This window comes from Giraffa tippelskirchi, chromosome 5 (genome assembly GCF_054371585.1).
Source record: "Giraffa tippelskirchi isolate mGirTip1 chromosome 5, T2T-mGirTip1v1.2.pri, whole genome shotgun sequence".
In the NCBI taxonomy this organism is placed as follows: Eukaryota; Metazoa; Chordata; class Mammalia; order Artiodactyla; family Giraffidae; genus Giraffa; species Giraffa tippelskirchi.
Window position 1 is genome coordinate 168,777,783 of NC_137279.1, and position 21,924 is coordinate 168,799,706.

The window sequence follows — 21,924 nt, forward strand, 5'->3', positions numbered from 1 at the left end:
CTAAGGTCTACTTGACTTCATACTCCAGGATGTTTGGCTCTAGGTGAGTGATCAAACTGTCATGGTTATCTGGGTCATTAAGATCTTTTTTTTGTACAGTTCTTCTGTGTATTCTTGCCACCTCTTTTTAATATCTTCTGCTTCTGTTAGGTCCATACCGCTTCTGTCCTTTATTGTGCCCATCTTTGCATGAAATGTTCCCTTGGTATCTCTAATTTTCTTGAAGAGATCGCTAGTCTTTCCCATTTTATTGTTTTCCTCTATTTCCTTGCATTGTACACTGAGGAGGTTTTCTTATCTCTCCTTACTATTCTCTGGAACTCTGCCTTCAGATGGGTATATCTTTCTTAAGTGCTTAAGTTTCCTTAATTTAAGTGCTTACCAAATGTTAATCCCCTTCCTTTCAGCCCCGACTGAAGACTGATCAGTCCTGAGAGAATACAGTTCCCTTTTAAAGCACAAGGGGGAGTATGAGATTGAACTTTTGCAAACGGTCACAAGGCAGCTTGAGCAGTATCCTTCAGCAAGCCCTCTGAGAAAGAGGACATAGATATTTTCCCAAGATTAGAGAGGCAACCTGACATTTTATAGCTTCTAAGAAAGTGGCAACTGTTCTTAAGTTCCCTAGACATGTGTTTGATGAGAGAAGTCATTGGCAAGCATGATATACCATCCCTAAAAGTCTCTGATGTTACTGAATATCCTATTGAGCATCCCCTAAATTACATACACTATCATTTTTTGATGGAACTCTTTTAAGGAGCCAGTGAAATAATTCTGACCCCCATTTTACAAATCAGCAACCTGTATGATCAACAGTACTTCAATCACATATTAGCAAATTGTGAAAGTTAGATTTGAACTACAGTCCATGGTGTCGCACAAGAGTCAGACATGACTTAGCAGCTAAACAACATCAACAACAAACTCTCTGATTCTAAAGTGTATGTCCTTTTGATTGTCCCACACTGGTCATCTTAGAAAGCCTTTGAGTTCATTTTAATTAAATGCCCTTATTTAACAGAAATGGTCCAGAAAGAGGACTGGTCAGTTGTGAGTAATAACTGATGAGACTGAGGGGGATTTTGTCCCCAGGGTGGGCTTGTGGACACAAGAACCACCAGCCACTGACCATAACTGAGCCAATGCCACTGCCATGTGAACACTCTGCAAGAGGAGGAGGCTTTGGTGAGACCAGTTAGCCATGGTCTCACTCTCAGAGAATCTTCTGTCCTCTCTGCCCCTTGAGTGCTTCATCCCTAAAACGGGCTGACTCTTCTTCCACCAGGTCTCAACTCAAATGTCACTTCCTTAGAGAGACTTTCTTTCTAAAATAGTCCCTCCCCTAGTCATTTTCGGGCTTTCCTGGTGGCTCAGCAATATAGAATCCGCCTGCCGATACAGGAGATTCAGGTTTAATCCCTGGGTCAGGAATATCCCTTGGAGAAGGAAATGCCAACCCAGTTCAGTGTTCTTGACTGGGAAATCCCATGAGCAGAGGAGCTGAGCAAGCTACAGTCCATGGGGTCACAAGAATCGGTCATGACTCAGAGACTAAACCATCCCCAGCCTGTCATTTTCTATCCCATTCACCTTGTTGGACTATTTCCTTAAGTATGCTCATCACTAACTGAATTATGTTAGATTTTATTTCCTTATTTACTGTTTGTCTGTCCTTCTAGGATTCATAACCTCCATATGAGCAAAGTTCTGTCTGTTTAGTTCACATTTGTGTACTCTGTGCCAGAAACACTAAGTGTTAGCACATACAAACCAATCTTTGTAGAAAGAATGACTGAATGACATAATGATGAAGGACTAGTTGCAGAGGATGAAAGAAAGAGGCACATGTCAGTAAAGAGTATTTTCATGACAACAAGAGTTGTCCAAAGACAAAGCAGTCTGCCTTGGAGGAGATTGTCTCCGCATTCTTGGAAGTGAGCATCCCAAGGCTATAGAGGGTGCACCCATGTTGGATGGTGGGGGAGGGATGATCTGAGGTTCGTTGAGCTCCTCAGTAAAATCTTAATTAGATTTTGAGCCAAAACCCTGGTAACAGGATGCTGTTTAGTCATTGTCTGTGTCAAATTATGGACTAAGTATTCTCTAACAGCTAGGGAAAGGGAGGCCCAGAGGGCAGGGGAGGCAGAGATGAGGGAGCTGATAGTGCTAGATTCTGCTTTTGGGCTTCGTGGGAAAGGCCTGGCTGAGATGCTGATTGTTGTTATTCAGTTCCTAAGTCATGTCTGATTCTTTGTGACCCCATGGACTGCAGCACATCAGGCTTCCCTGTCCTTCACTATTTCCTGGAGTTTGCTCAAACTCATGTTCATTGAGTCGGTGATGCCATCCTCTGGTTGGCATGCTTAAAACTAAATAAAATTAATGAAGACGTTTATGAATAATCATTTCCAGTTCAGTTGCTGTTTTTACCACTGGGCTCTTTTTCTCCTTCTTCTGGATCCCCCTTCCCGTGTGTCTGTCACTTCTCTTCCCATTCTCATAGGAAATGGCACCACCCAAGTCACAAAACTCCCCTAGTTGCCTCAATTTCTTTTTCCCCCATCTATATCCAATTAGTTGCCAGATCTTATCCTTTTCATCCTTTTATGTCCCACTGCATCTCCCAGCTCAAGCTCGTTATCTCTCTCTCTTTTTTTGGTCACACTTTATGGCACGTAGGATCTTAGTTCCCCAGCCAGGAAGGAGTCTGTGCCGCCTGTAGTGGAAGCGTGGAATCTTAACCACTGGATCGTCAGGGAAGTCCCCTCATAATTTCTTTTGAAGTCACTGCACCAGCAGTGGTCTGGTCTGGTCTCCTTGTCCTCTGTATCTTGGAACCTCTGATCCATTTCCGCTGTATAAACTGAGTTCTTTCTAAAAACCATCACAATATTGTAAAGTAATTATCCTCCAAACTGAGTTCTTTCTAAAGTATAAAGTAGACCAAGTGTCCCCTCTGGAGAAAGCAATGTAACAGCTCCACATTGCCCTGACCTTTGAGTCCATCATCCTCAGCATGGCTCCCCAGGCCCTGGCTGACCTCTGGCTCTGACTTACCCTCCTACCTCATTCATCACCTGTACTTTGCCCATCACGTCTGTGCTTCCAGAGACTTACAATCCCTGAAGTTCCCTGAAGCCTTTGTATAATTTCATACCTTTGGGCCTTGGCTCATGCTAGCCCTTCTGCCTGTGTTCTTTCTCCCTGAGTTTAACTCCTACTTATCCATGAAGACTCAGCTTAAGTCTCAACTCTGCATCCCAGCATGGGACCTAACGCTTAGGCTCCTCCCCATTGATGTGTTCCACAGTGAGAAAATAGCCATGTCTTGCCAAATATGGCTGATTTTAATCTTGGCTTTCCCTACTTTCAGTAGCTAAGAAACCATCGACTACTTAGTTCTTCCTCTCATCCAGGATGGCATGAATCAATCCCTGCTTCATAAGTTTACTGTGAAAGTTGAATGAGATGGTAGATGTGAGAAATCTTTTGTGAATATCTATATGCCTATCTATTCAGCAAATATCCCTGACCCCTTCTAAGAACGATCTAGGAGATCATGTTGGGTTGCAGCTTGGCCTATGCCTTTGTGAACTCAGGTCAGTGGGTCTTAAAACTTGCTCTCTTGCATGGACCCTGAGCATCCTGGATCAGGGACTATTTGCTGTGTGGGTGAGGGAGTGAATGAATGAGTGAATTCTAGGTAGTGGGAGAAACTGAGACAAATTCAAGGCAGTGTTATGGAACAGGTCACACTCTGGGAACTAAAAGTAATTTAATGTTGCTAGAGCTTAGGGTGAGATGGGGGAGTGTCCACTAATGAGACTAGAAGGTCATTGGGGCCAGACCACAAGAGGCCATATGTGCATATTAAACAGATTCAAGCTGGGTTAGGAAGAGTCCTCTGCTGCAGTGTTGGAGTGTGGTTACATGAGAAGTTTGGAGGCTACTGTGGGTCTAGGACAGTGAGAAGGCTGTGGCCATGCAGAGGCAAGGAAGGGATGGAATGGAGCACTCTCAGGAGGTAGTACAGATAGGTTTTGGTGAAGGACTGGTAGGATGGACAAGAGAGAGCGGTGATGGGTGGGACCTGGGTTCTGACTATTCACATGCTAAATGCTTTGTGTGTGTGTGTGTGTGATTCCACCCATGGGGACAGCAGTGTGGCCCTGGTGATGGGGCAGTGTCCTCAATGCACATTTTCATTTATTTTACAAATGAAAAAGCTGAGGCACGGAGAAGAAAGAAGGACTGATTAGTGCAAGAAGTGGTGTTTGAAATACTTAACCATTTTTTCTCATTATCCAAATCTGTTCCCATCCCTGTGGTAGATTGGTTAAAGGCCACAGATTCCTCCCATCTCTATTCATGCCTCTTTGTAAAGTGACTTTGCTCTTCTCAATCAAAGCCCTTTGAATCTGGGCCAGGCTTGTGACTTGATTTGGCCAATAGAATGCAGCATATGGGATGTTTTGCAGTTTCTGAGGCTAGGCCTCAATAGATTGTGTCTTCTGCCTTGCTCTCTTGGAAGACTGCCCCGAGACCACCATCTGAGCTGGTCTGGCCTGCCAGTGGATTAGAAGCCTCGTGGGAAAGAACTATGGCACTCAGCCCTCAGCCAGCACCAAATGCCAGACCTAGGGGTGACCTTCCAGCTGAATGCTGCTCACAAATGATCTGAGATATTAATAAAATCTGCAAATGAACCCATCTAGCCACCCACAGAATTGTGAGAAATAATAAATTATTGCTGTTTTAATCCACTGAACTTTTGGGAGTGATTGTTATGCAGGAATACATAACTTGAAGGAACTTCTCCACTCCCACTACCAGTGATTGGCTTCACTGTCTACCTGGTTGTTTCTGCCGATTCCCTTTCCCCAACATCTTACATTTAATCTGCCACCAGGTCCTAAATACACATTGGATCCCTCTACTTCCCACTTTCCCTATGCCTTGACGTGAGTTCTGGTCCTCTTCATCTCTCATTGGATTATTATAGCAATCTCTAACTGGGTTCCCTCTCTCCTTTCTCCCTGCTCCCTACCCTTCCCACTCCATCTATCACAACCCACCACAGTCAGAGCTATCTTTCTTTTCTTTTTTTTTCTAATGTAATTTGCAGCCTGCATGAGTGTGTGTGTGTGTGTGTGCTCAGTCACGTCTCACTCTTTGAGACCCCATGGACTATTGCCTGCCAGGCTCCTCTGCCCATGGGATTCTCCAGGTAAGCATAGTGGAGCGGGTTGCCATTTCCTCCTCCAGGGGATCTTCCTGACCCAGGGATTAAACCTGCATCTCTTGCTTTGGGAGGCAGATTCTTTACCCCTGAGCAACCCACAAAGCCCCAAGCTGTCTTTCGTACATGCATATATAACCAGGTTACTCCATTGCTTCAAACCTTTTGTTTGCAAAGTAAATTCCCAATAATGTGATTTCCAAGGCCTTAGACCAGCCAGCCTCTGCTTCTCTCTCCAGCCCTGTCTTCTACCATTCCTCTCATGAACCTTATGTTTCTAGAGCTGCTTGACACATTCTGGTGACTTCCAGGCACCTGCACCAGTTTGTCTGTTATATGAGGCAACCTGCTGAAGAGGTCAGAGAAAAACACTTGACTTGCCAACAGATCTACATTCCTAGGCTGGCTATGAGGGACTCACACTGGGGTACAGATCTGAACCTTGTAAAGATTTGAACATTCCAAGTGACATCCACACTTAGGCTACTACCTTCTTACCTTTTCTTTTTTCCTTTCTTTCTTTTTGAAATTGAAGTATAGTTGATGTAAAATGAGGCAAGTGATTGATTCTCATTCAATAAAAAGCATCTCTTGTATATGTTATGTGCAAACTGGGAACTAGAGAAGGCTGACTACTCTGACAACTAGAAAAGATATAAGGAAATTTTGTTCGTAGGACTCTTAACCACAATGCTGTTCACCGAGAAACCATGATTCTGCAATCTAGTAGAAAGAGCTCTTGACTTGGATCAGACAGACCTGGTTCAGATCTGGTTCTTCCATTTATCAGATGTGTGACCCTGGAAAGTCATTTAAGTATTTTGACTTCTATTTCCTCATTTATAGAAAGAGGATGGCAATTCATACCTTGCATGATTTCACTGAGGACTAAATGAGACAAAGATATGAGTGAATCCAGTATATTTTAAGGCCTTAATGATTATGATTGTTAGCCAGTCTGATCCCAGGCAAAAGGTAGAATTTTGTCTTTCTTCCTATTCTTACTTGGCATTTAGATCTAGAAGTGGAGATAGCCCAATATCATATGATTTGTGCTGTATTCTCTCTGGTAATCACCTGCTAATCAATAGAGAGGCACAAATGATACAGCCCAAATGTCAGATATGCCATGCCCCTTTAAGATCTGAATGCAATGAGTCTGAACTTCAGTTTTTACATTTTATTGCCCTTGTCAGTTGGAAGACATCCTGAAGTTTTCTGCACATTCCACAAAGCCTTAGTGCTCCCATAGTCTCTGCTTCTACTCTCCTTTTTCAACTCAGAAAAACAAAGCCCATTGCTCAATTTTCCTATTCACTCTTTCATACAACTCTTCTCTCTCAGGAAGCATTCCTGAGTGTAATGGCCTTTACTGAAGTGTTGAGAGTCACAGAAGATGGTTACATTATATGTGTGACAAACAACTTCTCCCATTTAATGCATTCCAGTGCTTAAACACCCTCTGTTTACCTACCATGGGAAGGTTACTTCTGACCCTTTATCCATGCAGCACTTACCCGTACAGTGATTTTCTTACTCATTTTTTTCTGTTCCCCTTTCCAGCTCTCTTTATTACTTCCCCCATCCATTTTGCTAAGTAAATTCCAAATTCCTTTCCTTTTTTGCACTGAGCGAGTTAGTGTCTCCCTTCTCCTGTCACACTTACATATCCATACTTCTCAAGGCCCTAAGCAGGGCAAAAGGACTGAGAGTTTATCCTTCTTGGAAGGCAGTTGTGGTTAAAAAAGAGTGTTTTTTGTTCTGTTATAACCACAATGTTTCCTATTTATTGAGGGCTTACTATGTGCCTGGCACTCAGTCAAGTACTTTCCAGTAGCTATCCCATTTTCTTATTTGATCTTCACAACATTATTACTATTTCTACAAATAACAATGAGGTGAATGTGTCAGAAAAATGAGACAATTTACATAAGGTCACACAGCAAGTAAGTGTGTAGAACAAGGATTAAAAACTACAGCGGTCTGGTTCTAAATTTGTGCTCTGTCCACTTTACTACATGCAAGAGAAGAAAGAGAAAGTGATGAGAAGACCTGAGGCAATGTAAACCAATACCATCTGGTCTCCTATTGTCTCTCAACTGCAAAAGGGTGGGTTTTTTGTGTTATCTCATTATTCCTGTGAAGAATGAATAGTCATTATCAAGACACCCATTTTGAAAATGAGAAAACTCAAGTAAGACAGTGAGGGAGCAGGCAGCATAGGATATTTGATTTTAAGATCACAGAGGCACTAGTTCTGTGTGATTAAGAAGTTCAAGGTATGGGACTTGGCTGGTGGTCTAGTGGCTGGGACTTTCCGCTCCCAATGCTGGGGGCCCGGGTTCTATCCCCGGTCGAGGAACTAGATCCCACATGCTGCAATTAAGACCTGGCACAACAAAATAAGTAAATAAAAATAAATATTTTAAAGAAGTTCAAGGTACGATCATGGGAGGGAAAGTGAAGAGGAGACCAAGGATTGAAGGATCAGGAAACCACATGGCTACCAAAGGCACCAAGAGGGTGGCAGGACAGGGCTAATGCAAATGACCATGAGCCAGAGGTTGGAATCTTCAATGCAGAGGAATAATTGGGGGTCAGTGATGTCCTTGATAAGAGGGATGGAAGGTGGTGTGTCTGGAGACCAAAGGAGAAGGAATTTTTGTATAAGGGTGGAAGTGGCAATGCTAACCCCACCTCTTGGTTCTGTGGTGTGTGGAGAGTAGGGAAGTGAGAAGCCTTCCTGCAGAAGGCTGCAAGAGAAGTCCTGGAAGAGTGTCAAGCATTAATAAAGGCAAAGAAGTAACCTCAGTATGCTCTGAAGAAGCAGAGGGTATAGGAAAGTTTGTTGGCGAAAGAACAGGATTCTAGAGGGCACAGTGGGAAGGGCTGTCAGGACATGGATGGTGGGAAGGTGAGTGAAAGGAAGGGGCTGGAGAAGCTCAGAAGAGCTCAAAGATGAGTCTGAGAGAGAAGTCAGACAACCAGAGGGGCTGTCTTTTGGGTGGCTACTCTGGCCAGAGAGACAAATTGTAGATAAAGTCATAATGGAATGTAGGGAAAAAATGTTTTGATATCTGACTCTGTTGTCTAGGTTTTTTCTTAAATTGATGTATAGTTAATTTATAACATTGTGTTAGTTTCAAGTGTACAGCAAAGTGATTCAGTTACATAAACATATAAATCACTTTGCTGACAAAGGTCTGTATAGTCAAAGCTATGGTTTTTCCAGTAGTCCTGTACAGATGTGAGAGTTGGACCATAAAGACAGCCAAGTGCCAAAGGATCAGTGCTTTTGAACTGTGGTGCTGGAGAAGACTCTTGAGAGTCACTTGGACAGTAAGGAGATCAAACAAGTCAGTCCTAAAGGAAATCAACCCTGAATATTCATTGGAAGGACTGATGCTGAAGCTGAAACTCCAATACTTTGGCCACCTGATGCATAGAACTAACTCACTGGAAAAGACCCTGTTGCTGGGAAAGATGGAGGGCACGAGGAGAAGGTGACAACAGAGGATGAGATGATTGGATGGCATCATCAACTCAATAGACATGAGTTTGAGCAAGCTCCGGGAGATAGTGAAGACAGGGAAGCCTGGCAAGCTGCTGTTAATGGGATCTCAGAGAGTTGGACATGACTGAGCGACTGAACAACAATAGACCTCTAGGATTTGAGAAGGGGGATGACTATGGGGAGGGATTATAATTCTAAACCAAACGTGGCAGTTGGTTCCTGTGACCTCAGGAAGACTTGAAATGAAGTCCAGGTCTGTATGGAAGGACAGGCTGCTATTCACGTGTTATACCTGCCATCTCTGGCAGAGCTGGGACTTTCTAATGACAAGGAAAGAATGTTTTCTCACTCCAGGCTACTGCTGGTAATGGAGAGCCATTGGAAATGTTTTGTTTGTTTCATCAGGGTTGAAGGTAACGTGGTAACATGTAGAACAATCACTCAACCTGCTGATGTAGATGGTAGATTGAAGAGTGGAGGCAGGGAGACCCACTGGGAGGCCATTGCTTTAGTTCAAGCAAGAAGTGATGAGGCCTGAACCAGGGTGAGAGCGGTGGAGATGGAGAGGAAGGGAAGGGATAGGACACCTTGAAGTGAAGTGAAGTGAAAGTCGCTCAGTAGTGTCCAACTCTTTGCGACCCCAGGGACTGTAGCCTGACAGGCTCCTCTGTCCATGGGATTTTCCAGGCAAGAATACCGAAGTGGGTTGCCTTCCCTTCTCCATAGGATACCTTATGGAGGCGTTATTACCAGGCTGATGGGATGTAGGGTGTGAAGGAGTGCATAGGGTATACAACAATGCCCAGGTTTCTGGCTTCGCTTCCACCTGTAGACAGCCATCCAGATCCTGCCTCTCTCCGTGGGCTTGAGCACGAAGTGATAAATGCACAGGCAAGAGCTTTAGAAATGGCAGAGTTACAAACCCATCATCATCTACTTTATCATCAAAGCCCTTTGATCACCCCACTAAGTTCAGTCTATGGAACGAGGCGTGAGAATTAAGATAAATCACGATAGTCAGCCAGGTATTGGGGATATTCGAGTCCCCAAGAAACCTCGTATTCCCTACACCTGCCCGGAGCCGAGGGCCAGGAGAAAGCGGGCTCCGCCCCTGGGCGGGGCATGGGTGGGGCCTGGACGCGGCCGTAGCCCAGCCCAGCTGCAGCCCGAGCCTCTGCCCGAAGTCGCCGCGGAGAGGACCGGACCCGCCCCGCCCCGCCCCCCACCTCCCTGCTCCGCAAACCCGCTTCGCCTTCTGCCGCCCGCCGCCAGGTCCAGCGGTTCCGCGGCGCTGCCAGGGAGCGAGCAGCTCGTCCTCACCCGGAGTCCCAGGTAAGGGGCGCGGCCCGGCAGCCCGCCTGGGGCGGATCTGGGACCGATCCCCGGAGCAGGGCGCGGGGGACAGTGAGCGGGCATTGAGAAGGAGCACAGGGCAGCGGAAGGGACACCAAGAAGAAAGGGCCAGGGGAGGCCACTAAGGAGGGGTACCGCGGCAGTGAAGGGGCACGTAGCCTGGGGAGGGGCCCTGAGGAGGGTCTACCCGGGCTTTGAGGGCCGCGAGGGGAGCCCCAAAGGCAGGGGCAGCGGGATCGGAGGAACAAGAAAGAGGGCACCGGGGCTGGGGAGAAGGCTGAGAGGCAACTGGAGCGCAGCGAGGGCTGGTTGAGGGGGAAACTGGGGGGAGGGGGATGGAGGCGGGGGAGATATAAGAAGGGAGCTGAGGGGGCAGTGCTGGCAGAGGGTACCGAGCAGCCGAGGGGCGGGGAAAGGGGTGCTGAAGCGGAGAGATTAAGGAGAGCGAGGGAGGGGAGGCGTGGAAGTGAAGAGCTAAGGGGAGGGGACTGGGTGATGGGGGTCATTTTGAGATGGAGAAGGAGTGAGATGATGAGGGGAAGGGGCGCTGGGCAGGAGCGGGGTGCTGGGCGGGGAGAGGATAATGTGAGTGTGGTGTGGAGCGGAGCCCAGCTGGATATAGGCAAGGTGGGTAACTGGAGTGGGGGCTTGGAGGTGGGAATCTAGGAAGAATGAGAAGGTGGGAGGCAAGGCTAGGTCTATCCAGGCTGCAGAGAAAGCGGGTGGGGAGCTGGTGAAGGGAGAGTCCTGGCCTTGGATATGGGCTGTGGGAGCCTGAGTTCTGGCTAGGGGTGGGCTATGGAGAGGCACTGCAATTTAGCAGGGGGTTGGGGGAACTGTTCTGGAACTTGGAGAGTTTAGGGTGGTGGATGGGCTAGGTCATGGTGCGGAGAAAGCCAGGTGTGGATTGTGGTGTGAGAGTGGGAAGATGATAGGGACCCAGAGTGGAGTCCAAGAGCATCCAGATGCTAGCCCTGTCTTAGCTCCTCACAAGGCTGAGGAGGGGACGCAAGAACTGGACCCTATTACACTGCTACCTGGGATCAGAGACAAGAAAAGAATCATTGACAGGGAAATTCATCCATAGGCCGACTCTTGTTCCAGAGTCCAAATGTGGGAAGAGATTTTTAGGGAGGGCAAGGTGGCAGCCTCTGGCAGCTAGTAGAGGTGTGGAGGGGAGTGAGAGAAGGACAGGGACATCCATCTCAACTGCATGGAATCTAGATGGAAAAGGGTAGGGGATAGTAAAAGGAGCTGGATGTGTGTGTGTGCACAGGTGTGTGCCCACCTGTTCTACTCGTATAAATGGAGGAAGAGAATGAAGTCCGTGGAAAGCCGACTATGGTATAAGGAAGCCCTGGTGCTGTGTTGTTGCTGTTTAGTTGCTCAGTCAGCTCCGACTCTTCGTGACCCTGCGAACTGCAGCCTGCCAAGTTCCTCTGTCCATGGGATTTTCCAGGCAAGAATACTGGAGTGGGTTGCCATTTCCTCCTCCAGGGGATCTTCCCAACCCAGGGATGGAACCCATGTCTTTGCATTGGCAGGCTGATTCTTTACCATTGAGCCACCAGGGAAGCCCCTGGTGCTTGTTTGCAGGAGCAAAGACATTCTGCCAGAGGATGGTGCGTCAGGGAAGATTTTCTGGTCATGAAGGATTTAGCTAGCAACAGAGGAAAGTATGTTCCAATCAGAGGAAACAGTATGGAAGAAGGCAAAAATCTAAAATGATCTCCACTCCAAGAAATAAATCTCCAGTTTCTTAAGGATTATGATGTGAAGGGAGGAACCAGTAACATGTAGAGGATATTTGAAAAGATTCTCCCTCTAAGCTGGAATTCCTATGGTTTTTCTTTATCTCCCCAGAGCACAGGGGAGATGGCACACAGTAGGTGCTCAATGAATGTTGATTGAATGAATAATTGAGCTGTGGTTTTGCTCTTGCCTCAATTTCCTCACCTACTGACAAGAATTGCTGTGAGAATCAAATATAATTTGGGTGAAAGAGCTTCATAAACTGTAAAGCACTGTATAGAAGAGAGAGGCCACTGACGTTATTATGCAGGTTTGTCTACGTTATGATGGTGGTCACATCAACCACTATCTCTTTCCAGCCTGGAGAAGGAAGTGAACATTTATCAAGCATCTATCGTATGCAAGGTGGAATACAATGAAAACACCTGGTAGAGTGCCTGGCATTTAGTAGTAGGTGCTCACTAAATGATAGCTATTACAATATTGTTTCTGTGGCTCTAAGAGATCGGGGAAACAATGAGGAGGTGGGCTGGGCTGGGCTGGTGGTGGGGAATGGTTTCAAGAAAGGTTGAATCAGAAAAGCGAGTAGAGTATGGCTTTAGGGAGGAGATTGAGTATAGCAGGGTGAAGTTCAATTGTCTAGCTCCCTCTTTAACCTCATGGATAAATCTTCCCAATAGGAAGACAGAATTACATTTATTGAGCACCTGCTATGTGTCACTTGCATATCTGTATGCCTTACCAGCATTGTGAGGGAACTGAAAGTGTTAGTTGCTCAGTCATGTTGGACTCTTTGCAACCTTATGGACTGTAGCCCGCCAGGCTCCTCTGTCCATGGAATTCTCCAGGCACGAGTACTGAACTGGGTAGCCATTCCCTTCTCCAGGAGATCTTTCCAACCCAGGGACCGAACCTGGGTCTCCCCCATTGCAGGCAGATTCTTTACCTGTCTGAGCCACCAAGATTGACTGTAATCCTCCCAACAATGCTTATTTTACAAATGAGGAAACTGTCTTACTCATGCAAAGTTTCTTGCCAAGGTCTCATAGCTAATAAATGCTAGGCCTGGAAACTGAATCTAGCCTGTTTGTTTGGAACCCCAAGTAATTTCCACTACCCCGGATGACTTGGTAGAAGAAAACATGAAGCACACAGACAAAAAAATTTTTCTGGAAAGGAGTTTTAAAGCACTGTCATATACTAGTTTTAATTCTTCCAGTAGTTTGCCCAGAAGTCATTTTATTAACTCATTTTATAGATAAGGAAACTGAGACCCAGGGTGTGATCTGCCGGAGGTTACACAATTGCTTAGAGAGCCAGGGCTCAGCCCAAGTGTCTCTGACTTAATCCTGTGCTCTTTCCATCAAAGGGAATTTCCTCCATGTACCTCTCCACTGCGTGTATTCAGTTGATCTCTTGCTGCATTTTAGGGCTGTCTCCTCTCTTCCCCCTTTCATGGCTGAAGCTGGCCTCTTAGTCAGTCAGACTCAAAGTGTTATTTTTCACGCCAGTTCTCCTAGGAGCCATTTCCTTCTTCCCCCCCTAGCCTGGAACCAGAGATGACTTCCTGGATGGTCCCTGGGCCTTCATCTGTATTGCTTGTCTTGAAGAGCAAGAGCTACACAGCTCTATCATTTATGTGACTGTCACAAAAGAGAAGGAAGATCTGATTGATACTTATCTGACAAATGCAATTCTGCATTGACCTGTCTGCTCAGATCTGCCTCAGGCAGCTGCCTGCTGGGGTGGTTTTTACCTCTCTTCTGAATGTCTTGTGTAGCCCCTGCCTTCCTTTTGAAAAGATCTCCTTGGGGGCTCCCATCTGAGCCTATCTTCCAACTGAACTTCTCAGCTCTCTGCCTCTCCCTGTTCTCACACCATCTTCTGGGAAAGCTACGCTGTGTGTACATAAACAGAGGTTGACAGTACAGTATGGCAAGTGCTAGGAAAGAGACCTCAGGGTGCTGGGGATGTTTTTCTTTTCTTTTATAAATTAGTCTGTTTATTTTTAATTGATTGATGATGGCTTTACAAGACTGGTTTTGATTTCTGCCATACTGGGGATGCTTTTCTATTCACCCTAAAATTGTTGTGGGCTCTCCCAGTAGCTCAGTGATAAAGAATCCGCCTGCAATGCAGGAGTCGCAGGAGACGCAGGCTCGATCCATGGGTCAGGAAGATCCCCTGGAGGAGGGCATGGCAACCCACCCCAGTATTCTTGTCGGGGAATAAAAATCTCATGGACAGAGGAGCCTGGCACACTACAGTTCATGGCATCACAAAGAGTCGGACACAACTGAGCACGGATGCAGTAAAATTGATGTGGTTTTCATTTTCTTTAAGCCCAGTCCAATCTGCAAGTCATCAGATGACAGAAGTTCTAGTAACTGACTTGCTGTGTGACCTTTGACAAATCAGTTCTCTTTGTGGACCCTTGATATTTTTTTCCCCTGAAAATGAGGGGAGTGTATCAGACCAGGAACTGAAACTATTTTTTACTCTTGGCTCACACCTATGGCAGACATAGCTAATAAAGGTTGGCACTTTACCTACTAATTCTACACAAGGTCAGTGTAGTTTTTTCCATACACTATACATATGAAGCACCCTTATATACATTTTCTCATTTAAAAATCATAGCAGCCTTCTGCAGTAGGTAATGTGATCACATCATAGATGAGGACACTGAAGCTCAGAGTTTAGGTTACCAGTCCAATTTCATACACTGAGTTACTGGGAAAGCTGGAACCAAGAGCCAGACTTTTTTGTTATGATAAAGCTGCCACTCTAAAATCTCTTCTAATTCCAGAAATCTAAGAGTGCAAGCAGCTGCATCAGAAAAATGAAGACCAATAATACAACATTTACATCAAAGTTTGGCACATGGCAAATGCTCAATAAATGTTTATTGAAAGGAGTAACATGCCCAGGGATTTAATCTAGGTTCAGTGTTGACAGGGTGTAAGGGGAAATAAAACTCAGCTGAATCCAGAAGGAGAGATAGTTAATTGTCAAATAAGCTCAAATTATGGAGCCCAGATCAGGGAGGGGGCACTTGACTACAGAAGTGAATTAAAGAAACCAGTGAATTAATATTTATTGAGTACCTCCCATAGGTCAAGAAACCACACCAGCTTATCTACATATGATAAATGCTCACTCTGTTGGTACCATCGCTTAGTGAAGTAGGTGGTATTTTCTTGGTTTCAAGGTAAAAATACCGTGGCTTAGAGAGCTGATATAACTCACCCAAGAATTCAGCTGAGGAATAGAGCAGAGATTTTTACTTTTCCTTTATTACAGCATAAAGTGAAGTTGCTCAGTCATGTCTGACTCTTCATGAGTCCATGGACTGTAGCCTACCAGGTTCCTTCATCCATGGGATTTTCCAGGCAAGACTACTGGAGTGGGTTACCATTTCCTTCTCCAGGAGATCTTCCCAACCCAGGGATTGAACCAGGGTCTCTCGCATTGTAGGCAGGCACTTTACCACCTGAGCCACCAGGGAAGTCCTTATTAAAGCATGGTATTAGGCTAATCTCAGCTGTTAGCTGTGAGTCCTGGGCAGATCCTCATAATTTCTGGCTCTTAGTTCCTTTCTTGCTCCAATGGGAATAGTAATCACTGCCCTTCCAATTTAATCTTTCGGGTCTATTTATAGGGTAAAATAAGATAAAGGAAATGAGTAAGGATCAAATCTGTGTTTTAGTAAAGTTATTCTTTGGCCAGGAGTTCCACTTCTGGAGACTTCTCCTAAGGAAATAAATTGTGTTCAGTTGCTAAGTCATGTCCGACTCTCTGCTACCTCGTGGACTGCAGCATGCCAGGCTCCTCTGTTCCCCACTATCTCCCAGAGTTTGCTTAAATTCATGTCTGTTGAGTTGGTGGTACTATCTAACCATCTCATCCTCTGTCATCCCCTACTGCTTTTGCCTTAAATCTTTCCCAGCATCAGAATCTTTTCCAGTGAGTCAGCTCTTCCCATTAGGAGGCCAAAGTATCAGAGCTTCAGCTTTAGCATCAGTCCTTCCAGTGAATATTTAGGCTCGATTTCCTTTAGGATTGACTGGCTTGATCTCCTTGCTGTCCAAGGGACTCTCAAGAGTCTTCCAGCACCACAGTTCAAAAGCATCAATTCTTTTGGTGCTCAGCTTTCTTTACATTCTAACTCTCACATCTGTACATGACTACTGAAAAAATCCATAGCTTTGACTATACAGACCTTTGTTGGCAAAGTGATGTCTCTGCTTTTTAATATACTGTCTATTTTTATTGTACCTTTCTTTCCAAGGAGCAAGCATCTCTTAATTTCATCCTGTAATCACTGTCTGCGGTGATTTTGGAGTCCAGAAAAATAAAATCTGTCACTGCTTCTACTTTTCCCCCTTCTATTTGCCATGAAGTGATGGAACTGGATGCCATGATCTTAGTTTTTTGAATGTTGAGTTTTAAGACAGCTTTTTCACTCTCCTCTCTCACCCTCATCAAAAGGCTTTTAGTTCCTTTTCACTTTCTGCCATTAGAGTGGTATCATGTGCATATCTGAGGTTGTTGCTGTTTCTCCCGACAATCTTCATTCCAGTTTGTGATTCATCCATCCCAGCATTTTGCATGATGTACTCTGTATATAAGTTAAATAAGCAGGGTAACAATATATAGCCTTACTGTACTCCTTTCTCAATTTTGAACCAGTCAGTATTTCCATGTCCGGTTCTAACTGTTTCTTGACCTGCATACAAATTTCTCAGGAGACAGATGAGGTGGTCTGGTATTCCCACCTCTTTAAGAATTTTCCACAGTTTGTTGTTATCCACACAGTCAAAGACTTTAGCACAGTCTTAAGCAGAAGTAGATGTTTTTCTGGAATTCCCTTGCTTTCTCCATGATGCAACGAATGTTGGCAATTTGATCTCTGGTTCTTCTGCCTCTTCGAAACCCAACTTATACATCTGGAAGTTCTCCATTCATGTAGTGCTGAAGCTAGTTTGAAGGATTTTGAGCATTAAAAACTTGCTAACATGTGAAATGAGTGCAATTGTGTGGTAGTTTGAACATTCTTTGGCATTGCCCTTCTTTGGGATTGGAATGAATACTGATTTTTTCCAGTACTGTGGTCACTGCTGAGTTTTCCAAATTTGCCAACATATTGAGTGCAGCACTTTAACAGCATCATCATTTAGGACTTTAAAAAGCTCAGCTGGAATTCCATCACCTCCACTAATTTTGTTCATAGTAATGCTTCTTAAGACCCACTTGACTTCACATTTCAGGATATCTGGATCTAAGTGAGTGATAACCACACCATCATGGTTATCTGGGTCATTAAGACCTTTCTTGTATAGTTCTTCCATGTATTCTTGCCACCTCTTGTGACAGTGACCAAAACTATCTCAAAGAAAAAGAAATGCAAACAGGCACAGTGGTTATCTGAAGATGCTTTACTAATAGCTGAGGAAAGAAGAGAAGTGGAAGGCAAAGGAGAAAAGGAAAGATATGCCCAACTGAATGCAGAGTTCCAGAGTATAGCAGAGTATAACTTTTCAATAAACATTGCTGAGAAATAAGAGGAGAATGATACAATGGGAAAGACTAGAGATCTCTTCAAGAAAATTCAAGATTCAAGGGAACATTTCATGCAAGGATGGGCATAATAAAAAAATAAATAGGAAAGAGAACAAATATTTATGTAAAGAAATGGTCACTCTGACTTAAGTTATAATAATTGAGAACAGAAAAATAAATATACAACTTTAAAGAATTGGTAATGTGACACAACCATAGGGTGAAACAAGGTGTAGTCAAGTGAAATGATATTTACAAAGAATTTTTAAAGTCTTGGTAAGATGTTTATGATATAATGTTAAGTGAAAATGAGCAGGATACAAAACTAAAGATCTCAGCTGAAGATATAGACTCGAAAGTATGGTATGATATCATTTATATATTATCTATCTATCTATATATATATAAAGTATGAACAGACTTCTAGGCTTATATATGCAAAGACTATCTTTGAAGGATACATAAATTGTTAACATGTTTGCCTCTGGGGAGAGGAACTAGAGATTGGGAATCAGGGGTGGAAGCAAGACTTTCTTTTCACTGTAAACCTTTAGGTTCCATATTACTTACTTTTTATGCTGAAAGTTAAGAAAATAGTGCAAATGACAAATGGTGATAAAATAATAGTAATTTTACTATTTGATAACTTGCAAATTGTAAAGTTTGAATTATTTTTAGTGTAATATAAATGTTTTCAATATATATTATTTATATACATAAAGAGTAATGCATACATTGGTTTATTATAAAAGTATAAAAGGATACAACTTAGGAACAGCCAGGTGGAAGAGATGCATAGGTCAGGGTATGGGGAAAGGGAGGTCTTGGAGCTTCCATGGCCTCTCCAGGTGTGCCACCCTTCCAACACATCAATGTCATCACCAGCCTGGAAGATCTCCACGCCCATTTGGTTAGGGTTATTTATGAAGACTTCATTCCTGTAGGCATGATTGATTAAGTCATTGGCCTTTAGCCATCAACTTAATCTCCAGCCCTTCTCCCCTCCCCAGAGGTTAGCGGGTGATGCTGAAAGTTCCAATCCTCTAACCATGTGGTTGGTTCCTCTGGCAACAAGCCCTACTCTGAGGTTGTCCTGGAGCCCCAGTCACCAGTCATCTCATTAGCATACAACAAGACACTTTATCACTGGCACTTCCAGAGATTCCAAAGGTTTTAGGAGCTCTGCCTGGAACCACGTACCCAGACCAAATAGGTATCTTTTATTATATCACAGTGCTCAATAAATGGTAACTGTTATTGTCACCACCATGTCCCTCATGGAAAATAATGAATACTTAACAAGTATTTACTGATAATATTAAGGCCCAGGTATACCACAATATATATACTGTTTAAATTAAATAATAAGATATAATTTCAAAATAGATGGCACTCTGGTGTGTGAAAAAATAAAGGAGGAAATGTACTTCAAATATTAACAATGGCAGTTTCTGAGTGGATGGGGTGTCTAATAATTTAAAATTTTTCTTTTTTATAGTCTTGTGTTTTTCCCTAACATTTAATAATGGATATATACTTTCAAAGGCAAAATTTTCTCTTGTAAACAAAGACGACCAGTAGCAGAGCGGAGGATGGTGTGAGGTTGTTGTGATTGCTTCCCTTGTCTTAGATAGAAAAATAGCATAATTTCTTTGACTTGCCAGTTCTTGAAATGGGCTCTGCATCTTGTACAATGAAAAACTGAAAAGTTCAGGCTATGAGACAGTTGGATCAGGCCAATTGTTCCTTTCCAATCTTACCTTTTTCATTCGTGTAAATGCTATGTCTGAGTCTCCGAGTGTCCTGGGCATGTTCCACACCCGCCTAGTGAGCCTTGTCAAGGGGTGAGCTGATATAGGGGTGGGCGTGTAGGTCCCAATAAAGCCTTGAGAGCTGGGAGAAAAAGAGAAGGAAGAGCAGAGGCCACTGAAGGCTGGTGGTGGCCTATTTAAGGAAGTATTATTAAGGGCTGCTAATAATTCTACATATTCATCTGGCTTTTCTTCAAGTGGGCTTTTCACCTTCTGCATTTGTCAGCTTCTTTATAGCTCACCTGAGAGGCCCAGAGAGATAAGTCTTTCTCTCTTTCTTTTCCTTTGAGGAAAAAGGCAGGAATTCCTAAAGAGGATGACACTCTGGTTGTCTTCTTATGTCAGGGCTGTCCTTCCGCTCTCCTCTTGAATATACACCCTGCCCGCCCGAGTACCCACTGTTAAGCAGGAGTGATGGCAGGTGGAGAAGCAGGGTCCCTGCAGAAAAAGAAATAAAAAAGCAAGTAAGACTATGGGGCCAAGTGCTTGATTATGGATGGCATTCAGACTCAAATCATTCCAGAAAAGGAGAGGATAGTGGCTGGACTGTGAGTGCTGAGGTCTCAGGGAAAGTCTGGCATGTAACAAATACTTGCCAAATGAATGAACGAACAAATGGACAGGTAAATAAATGAAGAAGCTAGGCTTTGAAGGATTTGGAATAATAATAACTTATGTTCACACCTGTTGGGATTTACCAGCTTATTAAGATCTTACTCCTTGTTATCTCATTTGAGTCCTGTAATAGCCCTGTGAGAAAAGCAGGGCAGAAATTGTTCTCCACATTTTCCAGATTATAAGATTGGGCCCCAGAGTGGTGATGTGACTTTTATTAATTCAGTATACATTTACTGAGTGCTGATTACATACTAGGACTTGTGCTGAAGCTAGAGAAATACATTAAGAAATGAAATACATTAGGTCCAAGATGCTTGGTCTAAAGGAGAAGCTGGAATAGTAAACAGTTCTGAGATGATACAAGTGCTACTGGAGCACACTGGGAGCCTAGGGCCAGGAGTGCATGCCTCTGCCCTGCCCAGGGGAGGTGAAACTTCACGTGGATCTGCAAGGTTGAATAGGAGTTTATTTGGAGGAGAAGAGTATTGTGGGCAGAAAGAATACATAGCTAAAGGGACAGAAGCAAGAAATAATAGTGTATTTGGAGTGAAGTATAATTTGGTATGGGCTTCCCTGATGGCTCAGTGATAAAGAATCCGCCTGCCAATGCAGGAGACGCGGGTTTGATCCCTGGGTCGGGAAGATCCCCTGAAGAAGGAAATGACAACCCACTCCAGTATTCTTGCCGGGGAAATCCCATGGACAGAGGAGCCTGGTGGGCTACAGTCCATGGGGTTGCAAAAGAGTCAGACATGATTTAGCAACTAAACCACAACAACAACAGCATAATTCTATAAAAAGTAGCACAGGTTGGTAGGGAGAAGCCTTAGGGGAAGGTAAAATTTAGAGAATTTATGCTTTGGTTAGTTGGTTCTTTGTTAAGTTGAACAGTTTGGGCTTGATCTTTAGAACTATAGGGAGCCATGAAAGTTTTTGAAACAGAAGAATGAGAGCCTTTGGAATGTTCAAACATTTGCTGTCTTGACCTTCCTCCCTCCAACCACCCCCAAACTCAGCTTAGTAGCTGTCTCCTACAGGAGCCTCTCCTTGACCACCATGTCTTCAGGCTGGCTTAGGTACTTCTGATGAGCTTCCTCAACCAAGGCTTCCCTCCGTCTTATCACTTATCCACTGCTTTGTTACTCTGTGTTTTGAGTTTTTTACTCTAATCTGCGGCCACTCAGAAGTCAGACACCACGTCTGATTCATATTTGTATTCTCTGTGCCTAGCACAGGAGTTGACTCAGAACAGTGTGCTCAGTAAATATTTGCTGAAGGAATATTTGGGAGGAGCTGGTTCCACCCCAATGCTGGGTTCCACCCCAATCCTGAGATGACATTTGGGGCACATAGAGTGCGGGGGTGATTCTGAGTAGTGTATTTCCTCAGTGATGTTGGGGTGGGGAGTGAGTGTGTGAATGGATGTGTGACCATTAAAAGTTAGGTGACTCAGAGTGACACTGGAGATGTGCTCCTGAGTGACCACAGGTCTCTCCTGCAGATGGCTTCAGTGACCGATGGCAAAGCCGGAGTCAAAGATGCTTCTGACCAGAATTTTGACTACATGTTCAAACTGCTCATCATTGGCAACAGCAGTGTTGGCAAAACTTCCTTCCTCTTCCGCTATGCCGATGACACCTTCACCCCAGCCTTCGTCAGCACTGTGGGCATCGACTTCAAGGTGAAGACAGTCTACCGCCACGAGAAGCGAGTGAAGCTGCAGATTTGGGTGAGTCCTGGGCATTTTGGGCAGAAGTGTGCTGAGAGCTGACTCACTTGCTAGTACAAAGGCTGGGCAGTGGGGCCAGTTTAGAACTTTGCTGGGGTTTATGACATTAGGCCCCAGTGCTATTGCATGTCTGGCCCCTGGACTACCCCTTGCTGATTTTATACATTTGCTTTCATCTGGGGACTCAGTTGCTTCTGCTGCTTAACTGTCCAAGAGGTTTTATCCTGGATTATACAGATGAGTGACCAAGAGTCTGGCCTTTGGAGTTATAGGCCTGGATTCAGATTCCAGTTTTGCCAGTTACTAGTCATGGAACCTGGACTAAGTTACTTAACCTCTCTAG

General features: G+C 44.3%; 2 protein-coding genes across 3 annotated transcripts in view; one reads left to right on the top strand and one right to left on the bottom strand.

Annotated features, from left to right (window-relative positions):
* The first annotated feature begins 9,573 nt into the window (after window positions 1–9,573).
* The window catches only part of RAB3B (RAB3B, member RAS oncogene family), a 67,491-nt gene continuing 55,140 nt past the window's right edge, over window positions 9,574–21,924 (top strand). The window contains exons 1-2 of one of the 2 annotated variants that reach the window (XM_081485475.1): window positions 9,574–10,088; window positions 21,354–21,581. In XM_081485475.1, the coding sequence (XP_081341601.1) occupies window positions 21,354–21,581 (228 nt within the window). In that variant the 5' untranslated portion in view covers window positions 9,574–10,088. Of the gene's footprint in view, window positions 10,089–18,511; window positions 18,637–21,353; window positions 21,582–21,924 lie in introns of those variants that run through there. The other variant, XM_081485474.1, reaches the window with a different exon arrangement.
* LOC145504495 (uncharacterized) overlaps window positions 18,150–21,924 on the bottom strand; it is a 102,585-nt gene continuing 98,810 nt past the window's right edge. Inside the window, exons 6-8 of the mRNA XM_081485478.1 lie at window positions 19,477–19,672; window positions 19,184–19,316; window positions 18,150–18,361 (exon numbers count right to left, since the gene is read on the bottom strand). Coding sequence (XP_081341604.1) covers window positions 19,636–19,672 — 37 coding nt within the window. The 3' untranslated portion in view covers window positions 18,150–18,361; window positions 19,184–19,316; window positions 19,477–19,635. The remainder of the gene's footprint in view (window positions 18,362–19,183; window positions 19,317–19,476; window positions 19,673–21,924) is intronic.